The sequence below is a fragment of the Pristis pectinata genome, chromosome 2, assembly GCF_009764475.1.
Source record: "Pristis pectinata isolate sPriPec2 chromosome 2, sPriPec2.1.pri, whole genome shotgun sequence".
Taxonomy (NCBI): domain Eukaryota; kingdom Metazoa; phylum Chordata; class Chondrichthyes; order Rhinopristiformes; family Pristidae; genus Pristis; species Pristis pectinata.
Window position 1 is genome coordinate 114,248,693 of NC_067406.1, and position 12,201 is coordinate 114,260,893.

The 12,201-nt window shown below is 39.0% G+C and overlaps 1 protein-coding gene across 1 annotated transcript in view; it reads right to left on the minus strand.

Moving 5' to 3' along the window:
* lrba (LPS responsive beige-like anchor protein) overlaps positions 1 to 12,201 on the minus strand; it is a 626,133-nt gene that overhangs the window by 589,422 nt on the left and 24,510 nt on the right. The window contains exons 5-6 of the mRNA XM_052010590.1: positions 5,958 to 6,079; positions 3,110 to 3,236 (exon numbers count right to left, since the gene is read on the minus strand). Coding sequence (XP_051866550.1) covers positions 3,110 to 3,236; positions 5,958 to 6,079 — 249 coding nt within the window. The remainder of the gene's footprint in view (positions 1 to 3,109; positions 3,237 to 5,957; positions 6,080 to 12,201) is intronic.

The following is a 12,201-nucleotide window of genomic DNA, read 5'->3' on the forward strand; positions in this document are numbered from 1 at the left end:
CTCTGCATCAATGGATCATCTGTTGCAATTTATCAGCTCCAACACAATTCCAGCACCAGACACACATTTCCTTCATGAACCCTTCAAAATACTGAAAGGGGATAATTCCCTTTGTCATTTCCTGGTCTGCTCTTTTATCCCCCACCTCCCCATCAAATGGCACTTTCCATGAAGGAGGTGCAACACCTATCCTTTCACATTTCCCCATTCCTTTTTTTGCACAATTTATTCTTTGTAATTTATAGAAATTTTACATCTTTGCACTGTACTGTTGCTGCAAAACAACAAACTTCACTTCATACAAGTCTGATAAATCTGATTCAGATCCAACAGTGACTCACTTGCATTTCTTCCAATCTAGCATAGTGCATTTAGTTTTCACAATGTAGCCGCCTCCACATTGGAGAATTGGAGATTGGGTGATCACTTTGCAGAACACTAGTGCTCAATCTGTAGGAATGACCCCGAGCTTCTGGTTGCCTGACACTTGAATTCATCATCCTATTCCCACTGTCTGTGTCCTAAAGCAGTGTTACAATTATAACCAATGCAAGCTCGAGCAACAACACATTTGGGCATATTGCAGCCTTCAGGACTTGATATCAAATTCTCCAACATTAGATAATTTGCTCTTTCTATTTGTATCAGAACTGGCTATTTCTGCAGGTCATCATTATTTTAACTCAGTTTTTCCTTTTTTTGTATCATCTGGCCAGCTGGACATGTCCCACAGCCTTGTATTTAGCAAAACACTACAAAGAATGTTAACCTGACCTCAACTGCTCATTAGAGACAAAAGAGACTACAGATGCTGGAGGAACTCAGCAGGTCAAGCAGCATCTGTAGGGGGAAGAGGCCCTGTATCAGAACATCCTTCAAGAGGGTGAACCCTCACAAGGCATCAGGCCCCGACGGTGTACCTGGCAGGGTACTGAAAATCTGTGCCGACCAACCGGCTGGAGCGTTCAAGGACATCTTCAACCTCTCACTGCTGCAGTTGGAGGTTCCCACCTGCTTCTAAAGGGCATCAATCACACCAGTGCCCAAGAAGATCAAGGTGAGCTGCCTCAACGACTTTTGACCGGTTACACTCACATCTACTGTGATGAAGTGCTTTGAGAGGTTGGTCATGGCAAGAATTAACTCCTGCCTGGGCAAGGACTTGGACCTGCTATTTGCCTGCTGCCACTACACGTCTACAGCAGATGCAATCTCACTGGCTCTTCACTCTGCTTTGGAGCACCAAGACAACGGTGAAACATATGTCAGGCTGCTGTTTATTGATTACAGCTCAGCATTCAACACCATCATCCCCTCAGTACTAATCAACAAGCTTCAAGACTCGGGCCTCTGTAGCTCCCTCTGCAACTGGATCCTCGACTTCCTTATTGGGAGACCAGAGTCAGTGCAGATTGGTAGTAACATCTCCGCCTTGCTAACAATCAACACAGGCGCACCTCAAGGATGTGTGCTTAGCCCACTGCTCTACTCTCTCTACACTCATGACTATGTGGCTAGGCACAGCTCAAACGCCATCTATAAATTCACCGATGACACCACTGTTGTTGGCAGAATCTCAGATGATGATGAGGAGCCATTTGGGAGTGAGGTAGATCAGCTGGTAGAGTGGTGTCACAACAACCACCTCGCATTCAACGTCAACAAGACCCAGGAATTGATTGTGGACTTCAGGAAGGGGAAGTCAGGAGAACACACACCAGTCTTCATTGAGGGGTCAGCAGTGGAAAGGGTGAGCAGCTTCAAGTTCTTGGGCGTCAACATCTCAGAGGATCTACAATACGATGTTGGAGGAACTCATCAGGCCAGGCAGCATCCGTTGAGAAAAGCAAGCGGTCAACATTTTGGATCAGGATCCTTCATCAGCATCATAAGTGTTTTTCATCCAGATTCCAGCACCTGCAGTCCTTTGTTTCTCTCAGAGGATCTATCTTGGGCCCAACACATTGATGCAATCATGAAGGCGGCACGCCAGCAGCTCTACTTCATTCGGAGTTTGAGGAGATTTGGTATGTCACCAAAGACTCTTGCAAATTTCTATAGATGTACAGTGGAGAGCATTCGGACTGGTTGCATCACAGCCTTGTATGGAGACTTCAATACGCAGGATCAAAAGAGGCTGCAGAGGGTTGTAGACTCAGCCAGCTCCATTAAGGGCACGGCGCCTTAAGGTGGTGGTATCCATCATCAAGGACCGTACCCTCCCAGGACATACCCCTTTCACGTTACTACCATCAAGGTGGTGTACAGGAGCACGAAGACCCACACTCAACATTTCAGGAACAGCTCCTTCCCCTCCACCATCAGATTTCTGAATGGTCTATGAACACTACCTCGTTAGTCCTCTTTTGCACTATTTATTTTTGTAACTTATAGTAATTTTTATGTCTATGTCTTGCACTGTACTGTTGCCACAAAACAACACATTTCATGACATGTCATAATAAATCTGATTCTGATTCACTAACTGCCACATGGCAGTCTCTTCCTGCCTTTCTCTATGTAAAATTATTATTTTTTTCTCTTTCCCAATTCTGATGAAGGGATGTAGACCTGAAACATTAACACTGTCTCGATCCACAGATACTACCTGACCTGTTGACTGTTTCCAGCATTTTGCTTTTATGCCTTCAGGGTTGTCTTTTTAACATTCTTCATCACTTTAACATTATTTCATACTATACAGCTGTTTGTTTCAAGCTCAAGTTTATTGTCATGGGCATAGACACCCGGGGTATAAATCACCCATCATATCTCCACCTTACACCCTGGCCTTTTTGTTTCAGTCTTACATTTCTATACTCGTCTCTGTTTGCAGCCACAGAATTCAGTCCTCAATACCACCTCATGTGATGCAGTTACCCCATGAATGATATTGCAAAGTTTGCATTACTTCTGAGTTAAATCAGATGCTTTAACTGGATGACAAGTTGCATTAAAACAAGAAAAATATCAGCATTATCAGAGAATATTTTAAAAGTTTATAGATAATTCATTCACACAAGTAGATTAAGCAACTTAAAACTGATTCCTTGAAAAATAAACTTTTACCATCATAAAGCTAGAAGGATATCAAACGGTAAATACTTGCCTTCTGTGGCTTGAAGTCATATTTTACGCAATGCTGGAATCCTTTTCCTTTCGATTTTATTGATGTCACAATTAGACAACCACCAACAAAATGAGCAGAATACCCAAGACCTTTATTGGTACGGAAACTAGTGGAAAGAATAAGCTTTTAATGAAGTACTTGCAGCAATTATCAATTCACCAAGCAACATCGGAGAAAACAGAAAATCATTAAATGAGCAGACTCAAGTTAATAGCAGATTTATTGGTTCATTATACTGAACTAAACATTATACTTTTCGCAAAGTACTGGTGTGTTGGAAAGAAGTGGGGGGGGGGGGGGGGAAAAAGGAGGGCATAGCCCCACCGATATAATTTAGACATGCGTCAAAACATTCTGACAATGAAGTATTATTTTTTTTAAATTGGATATTTGATTCAAAAATAAAATGAATGCTAAATAAATACATTATTTTCCCTTCCACCCACCAACGAATACCACCACCTCCATTACCCCCCCATCAACACCAAGTCATACAAAGCTGTCATATATTCAAAGGGGAGCAGTCACATAACTAGGATATTAAATGCATTTTTTTTTAAAATCTCCTTCAGATTTCTCCAGAATAGTGTACAATTTGTTTGCAAGGGCCACTCATACAATGGCCAAAGTCTCAAACTCAAACCCCATCACTGTCACTCCAAGTGGACTCCAACATTTTTCTGTTTGTCAAAGTCAGAGACATCCATAGGTACTGAGCTCTGAAATAAGTCTAGGTGCATAGTTTAACCAGATTCTAAAACACTTCTGGGGTGGGGCCTATGTCATTTCCAGCAGAACAGCTCTGCACCGGGCTTCACCAATTAAGAGCCAGCTTCAGGAATGTTTTCCAGAAAAGTCCAGATAAAGGAGCAATGACCAAAGACAACTTGCCAATCACTGAGATATGATGGAAACATTGTGCTCCACATGGTGTGCACCACTATTAGAGGTCATATTCTCAGGATAACGGATCTTCCATTTAGAAGTGAAATGGATTGAAATTCCTTTTTGCAGAGATAAATTTTGGTTGCTCAGTTGTTGATAAATTTAAAAAGAGATAGATAAAATTTTGCAAATCAAGGGAATCCAAATTTCAAGGACATCAAGATCTTGCTAAAAGGCAGAGAAGGTTCAAGCAGCCAAATGATCTATTCCTACTCCTCTCTTCTGTTCTGTTCTTATGTTGCATGTTTTTACAGGGTAAGACAAGCAAACAAAACCAGAGATTAACTCAACTATTTTCCCTAATTCTACCACTAGTAGCTGCCACAGGTCTCAAGAGCTGGAAGACATTTCTGCAACAAAAATATTCAGAAAAAGTGAAATATTGTTAACAGTGGAAATCTGAAGTTCAAACAGAAGTTGCTGAAAACATTAAGCTTGTGCCAATCATGAGAAATTACTTCTATTCCTTTCTCACATCTACTACTTGACCCCCTGACTGTTTACAATTATTCACATTTTGCATTTACTTTCCCCATCTAAAATGCAAAGTAGACCATTCTTCAGGAATTCAATGCTTACATTACTCATTTAGTAAACAGTGAGGAGGATTGTAAAATTCTGCAGGAAGGTATAAACAGGTTAACAGGCAAAGATCCAATATTGGAGAGTAAACTTTAATATGAATTCAACCACATTCTCTGAAAAGATCAACAGAGCCATAAAAAAGCCCCCAAAAAATTACAGAAGCACCTGCTTAAACATTGTTTTAAAGTCATCTCAGGAATGGGAAACTACAGTTGGGATGAAAAAAAAACTACAAGTGAGTGAAAAAAACAAAAAAAGAGACTTCCTTATGAAGGGACTTCTCTTTCCAAAGGTGCTACCTGATCCACTGAGCATGTTCTGGTTTTGTTACAGTTATGGGACTCAAGAAGATCGGACAATTTTCAGTGGAGTCAGATTTTAAAATGGTGAAACTATGGCAGAATAATTAAGAATGAACAATAACCTCAGGCCAGCGCTTCATTGACAATGGATAAAAAATTTAAATCAGTCATTCTAGCACTGATGAGCTGGGCTAAGAACAATTTCTTTACACAAAAGTTAGTCAGAGTCATACAGCAGCAAAACAGGCCCTTCAGCCCAACTATTCTATGCTGACCAAGATTCCCATCTAAGCTAGTGCCATTTGCCCACATTTGGTCCATATCCCTATATCCCATATGTTGAGGCATGGGATGTTTTAGTGGAAAATGCAAAACAATCTTGGGAAAATGGGGCAATGTGATTAGCTTTGCATTGCTCTAAGGATGCAAGTACATTGAGTGCTCCAAACCAGTAGCCACTGAAAATATAAATAGCATATCCTACTCTATTATATCATACTACAGTATACTATGTAAATTGTAGTATACTATAATAGAGTAGCAGTACGCTATAATTACCAATGTCAGACGCAATATTGTCATTATTTTCTAGAGTTACGATTCTAGGGATGAGCAAGATCTCATACTTATTAAGCACTTCAATGTTGCAAGCTTGTATCCATCTGATTAAAAACTCCACTATCAAAAATATCTGTGCACAATGTATGGATATACTGTTATTCCTCCTTATTCAGTTCCATTTTTGTTTTTGCAAAAATAAAATCAGTTGTGTCAAGTGCACAGAATGAAAGTTGAACACCAAGTTCCAAATGCAGTACTGAAAACTTCTTGGTATTTTTATTTAGTTTACATTTCCTGATAATTACTGTTCTAATATGGACATTTTTACATAATGCAAGTTATTTTCTGTTATTTACAGCACTGCACATGTCCAAGCACTGAATAAGCAATAAGAAACTTCAGTAGACATGAAATTTAAGTTTCTATACACTTACCAGTATAAATAAGGTTTGTCTTTATCAACATTGATATTATTTAAAGGATCCATTCTGAGCCATGTGTGAAAAGTGAAACCATTCTGATAAGGCCATTTAGCAATTGGAGGTAGAGCTATAGCCTGAAACAAACAAAACCATACCATAAATTCTTTCTTGCTACATTGTGGTAACTTATTTTCTCCTCAGTTATTCATTGTCACACACTAGCCTTCAGCTAAAAGGAAGAACGTGGAACCAGTTCTCCCATTTTCTTGAATCCACATTATGTGGAAAGTTGACTTGTTCCCAAACATTTCGTCTTCCACTTAACAAGGACAATCTGGATATCAATGAGGAATTGTAAATAAGAAAGTATATGTTGTAACACACAACAAAGCTTACTCTTTTCCCCCCCTCACACAAATGAAACATGTATTTTTTTTGGGGGCGGGGTGCGGGGGGCAGTGGGGAGGAAGGAAAGTATTTGCATATTCTGTAACACTGATCTACAAATAATTGTGTATGAAAGCATTCATTAAAGGAGAGTAGAACACCAACTGGACATAATGTTCTTAAAAATAACCAAATGGTCGATTATAATTGAAAGCAGCAAGATCCAATTGTAGTTACTGATTAGAGTCCCAAAAAAAATTATATTAGTAGGTTGCAATTGCCATGCTTTTCTATTCTTCGATAAAATCCAGGAGCTGACCAGAACTGTACTTTAAATGTATAAACAGATCCTAAACACTATAAGCAGTGATCATGAAAAGCAGTTTTGATTCTATTCTTTGGGTGGACAGAGGACTCTCATCTAGATTAAATAAAGTACAGACCAAAGCATTTAATGTAGTGTTCGAACAAATGCCATTTGCTCACTGTTGTGGCGGTCAAATTGCTACATCCCCATTAATTTCCATGAAGAGGCTGCCTAAAATCTAACATCAAAACAAGCACAAGTTTATCTACAAGTAAGAAGCAAATACCCTGATTGAGACATTAGATTAAGAAAGGTTAAAGATTCAAAAATCCAACAGCTCAAATCTGAACAGACAAGAAGAAATTTGGGTTATCAGCAGCAGAACTGCATTCCACCATCATTTGTGGCCTCATGGCAAGGTATATCCTTCACTCTTCCATTACAATCATGCCAGGAATTAACCCTGGTTCAATAAGGTAGAAGGGCATGATGGGAGTAATACCATAACTAAAATGTGAGATGCCATGCTGAAAGTTGGAACATAGGACTACAAGTGCAAATAGCAAAAGAACATAAAATAGAACCAAACAATTCCACAACCAATGGTCAGGTCAAAGCTCTGTAGTCCATCCACATCCAGTCTTGGATGACAGTGGACAATTAAAACAGCTAATGGGAGGCAGCATCTCCAAAGGAATCCCATCATTGATGATGGAACTTGGATAAAGCTGAAGCATTCCAACAATCTTCACCCAGAAGAGCTGACTGGAGGAACCATTTAATCTTCCTCCAGTGGGCCCTGCAAATTTAAAAGCTACTCTTCAGCCACCTCAAATCACTCCACGTAATATATAAAACAGCTGAGAACGTTATAGCAAGGGCCACAGTGCAGAAAAACAGCCCTCCAGAACTAGCAAATCTCTAGCCACACAATTGGTAACTGGTTTCTTATTGTCACATGTACCAAGAGATAGTGAAAAACTGTTTTGCATACCATCCATACAGATCATTTCAAAACATAAGGATAAAGGTAGTACAAAGGGAAAAGCAATAACAGAATGCAGAATATAGTGTTACAATTACAGAGAAAGTGCAGTGCAGGTAGACAATAAGGTGTAAGGGCCATAATGACGTTGACTGTGAGGTCAAGAGTTCATCTTTATCATACAAGAAGTCCGTTCAAGAGTCTTATAACAACAGAATAGAAGCTGTCCCTAAGCCTGATGGTGTGTGTTTTCAAGCTTTTGTATCTTCTGCCTGATGAAAGGGGGAAGAAGAGAGAATGTCTGAGTGAGAGGGGTCTTTTATTATGTTGGCCACAGTCCCAAGGCATCCAGTACAATGGCATCATCCTGACAATCACACTTTCTAGGCAAACTCTCTTCACAAGAAGCAGTTACCATCCCCTCAGTTATGCTTATTCAAAGTGATGGAGGCTGTCATTAATAGTGCCATCAAACAGCACTTACTCACCAATAACTGCTCACTATGGCCTCACAGGTCCAAATTTTAACATGGCCTTGGAACAAACATGAACAGGGCCTAATTTCCAGAAATGATTTGAAAGTAGTGATAGCCCTACCAGTGATGCTCTCAGCCCATGAATGAGTTGACTTAAGAAAGAAATCAAACACTACAGGTTTGAAACATATTTCATCTACATCAAGCAAAACTACGCATAACCATTTCTTGATTCATAAAAGACTGAGATGGCAAAATTGTTGGATTGATTCTTCACCTGAAATGTGATCAATGGATGAATAATTCTTTCAAAAGCTTCCACAGTCTCAGAATAAACTGCACAGACACTTCAAATCATTTTGAAAGCTGGTTTCAGGGTAAGGATCAACTTCAGTACCACAACAGTACTTGAAACCAGGACAGGGTGATTTTAATAGCTCTGCCCTCAATAGCATAGCATCCCAGTTCCTTTTTCACACTCACATCAGCAGTTGTGAAAACAGATCAATAAATAATCTGTGATTTGCCTTCCTTGCAAAGATTGAACTAGAACGTAACAGAAAATGCTGGAAATACTCAGTAGGTCATGCAGCATCTGAGTTAAGAGAAACAGGCTTAAATATTTCCGATCAATGAACTTTCATCAGAACTCAAAAAAAATCAGAAAAAAGATATTTTAGGTTTCAAGAAAATGGGAGTTATGGGGAAAAGAATGTCTGCAATAGGTTGAAGAACATGAGAGATTAAATGATGTAAATGACAATGATCCCTGCAGAGAGAGCATAGTGAAGGCTTATTAATTGCAACTAGGTTGCCTTGAAATACTTAAAGAATGAGGACAGAGGAGAGGAAAAAAAGAATGCTAGAACTGGGAGAAATAAAACACTGAATTTGCTGGACGTTTGAAACATGAGAATGCTGGAAATACTCAGTAGGTCATGCAGCATCTGAGTTAAGAGAAACAGGCTTAAATATTTCCGATCAATGAACTTTCATCAGAACTCAAAAAAAAATCAGAAAAAAGATATTTTAGGTTTCAAGAAAATGGGAGTTATGGGGAAAAGAATGTCTGCAATAGGTTGAAGAACATGAGAGATTAAATGATGTAAATGACAATGATCCCTGCAGAGAGAGCATAGTGAAGGCTTATTAATTGCAACTAGGTTGCCTTGAAATACTTAAAGAATGAGGACAGAGGAGAGGAAAAAAAGAATGCTAGAACTGGAAGAAATAAAACACTGAATTTGCTGGACGTTTGAAACATGAGAATGCTGGAAATACACAAGCAGGTCAGGCAACATCTTTGGAGACTCAAGGGAAAACAGTCCTAATACGAATTGAAAAAGCTACTCATCTCAAATCATTGATTTGATCCTGAAAGCTGTAACTTGCCTAGTCAGAAGAGCTGCTGTTCTTCAAACTTACTTTGGGCTTTATTGGAACAGTGCAAGAAGCCAAAGATGGAAAGTTTTCAGTGGCAGTGCGACAAAGAATTAAAGTGATGGGCAACTGGATGCACCTGGTCATTTTTGCAACTGAATGAAGGCAATCTACAAGGCAATCATCCAACGTGCATTTGGTTTCTCCCATGTAAAAGAACCACATTGTGAGTATCAGATGCAGTATAGTAAATCTGTAGAAGTGAATCATAGCTTCACCTGGAAAGATTGTATGGGTCCCTGAATAATGAGAAGCAAAAACATAAAAGGGGCAGGTGTTGTATCTCCTGCAGTTACATGGGAAGATGCAGTGAGATGGGGAGTGGATGTTGATGGATATGGTCATATGAATATGTTTCATTATAACATCTGTGATTGGTAATTTAGTGGCAATAACAAACAGCAGCTTGAAATAGAATGGAAAATAAATGCAAACTAAACCAGATCCTAGAATCAGAGAGAATAATGAAGAAAAAGGAAAGGAATACGCATTTTCAAATCTTTGGCCAAAGGCAACATTATATTATTCCTGAGATGTTATTACCATCATCATTACGACAAAATACAGTACTTTTAATTGAGGGGCATAATAAAATAAGAGGATGCGAAAACAGTGGACACAAACATAACTGCATTGTAGACAGCCATTTACTGCCAGCCGATAAAATTAAGTAATGCAGTTGTTATTGATGCCACAGAAATGGAAGAGGCTGACATGAATTACCCGATTTAGGGGACCTCAAGGTAAATAGATTAGCAGAGACTATACAAGTAAACTAGAGGAAACTATTCTCTCAGTAACAGCAATAGTGAATTGGAATGAGAGTAACATACCATAGGGATAGATTATAAATTATGGAACTGGGATTTGGGGAAAAGAGAGAAATCATAAATCAACTCAAGTAGTTCCCCTAAAGACTTAGGACAGAAAAACAAAATCTAAAAATAGCAGGTCAAGCAATTTCTATACAGAGAGACAATTATCATTTCAGGCAAATAAGCTTTCATCACAATGGGAAAAAGCTAGAAATAATACAAATAGACACAGGAAAAAAAAATAGAAAGTTTGTGATCAGGTGATAACCAGAAGAAGTTATGTGATGAAAAATATGAAGGTGCAGGTCAATAAGAATTGCTGATACAACTAAAACAAAGATGATGGATCTAGAGGTTTACATGCGAATAGCAGAATCATTACCTGTAATGTGCAATTGAAAGGACAAGTACGGTTATCGGCATTTATATTGAGCTTCATTGCAAAAATGCACAAGACTTGGGAACAGACATTGCCTTATGTCTTTCTCCACTCCCCTCTTTTCATAAAAGATTTTTTTATCTCTAACTTTTCCCAGTTCTGATGAAAGATTATCGACCTGATACTAAACTTTCTCCATGGGTTCCAACTGAGCTGTTCAGTATTTATAATACATTATTTCTTGGACTTTAGTTTTAGCAAAATCGTTACCTGAAATTGTTTGCACCATTGCAGAGTTTAGAAGACTGTAATATGTCCAGTCAAAAGACAAAGACCTTTTGCTCAATCTTACACTAAGCTTCACTAGAACAATGTGGGAAGCTAAGAACTGAGGATGGGAGTGCAACAGAGACATAAGTGACAGGCAAAAGAAGCTCAAGGTCGCACCTGCACACTGTGCAAAAATATTCCACAAAGCCATCATCCATTCTATATTTGGTCTCCCATATGTATAACCTTCTGCCTCTTGAACAGCTAATACAGTACACAAAATTGAAAGTAGTACGATAAAGTTGCCATTTCAGCTGTAAAAGAACTGTTTGCGATCCTGGATAGCTGGGAAAAGGGAAGATAATAAGCAGGTGTTTACATAGAAAGAGATCAGGGAATAGTGATGATTGGTGAGTACATCAGAGTACTGCAGAGAAATCAGAAATGCAGAAAAGACAGGGCAAGATGTTTTGGTCATGCCATCATATTGGAGGTGCCAGAAAAGGCAAAGTGGACTTTTTGAATGTGAAGACTGATGATGTAAAAGGCAAGAACAGAAGGAAGCTTAAGATGATTCTGGAAGAGGCAAGAGCAGAAATAGGCAAAATGGAATTGACACACCAATGTTTCTGCTAGTTATGGCTGATGGGAATCCTTTTATTGAGGACAAATGAAATCACATTGGAATCATTAATATGAGAGGTAGCATTGTCTGTACAAATGCAGCAGAGATGGTGATTGGATCTAAGATTATGGACTAAAACAGTGAGAAGCTGAGCCACATGGATGAGAATGAACAGAGAGGTAACTATGCAATTTGAGCTGCCTCATCTCATCAATGGTGACAGGTGGCTCATTGTTTCTTGACTTGGTTCCTTTTGGTTAATGAGGGCAAAGAATTGTTAGGAATCTGACAATTATTATCCATTAGCCCTTCCTGCAAATATTATGCACACCCATCCTTTAGCCATTATTCACTGGCAGACCAAGAAACCAACGCAAACCAGTTGCTTATGAATATTGGAGGGCATAGCCAACAATGCTTGCAGTAGGTACCTACTAAAGCTACTGACGGCCAAGTGAAGAGCAGAAATCTAGCATTGTTTGCTTTCCCTGGAGACTAGAGATACTAAAAGTGGATAAAAGGATACATTGATCTTACACAAACCTGCCACTTTTCACACTTAATTTGCTACT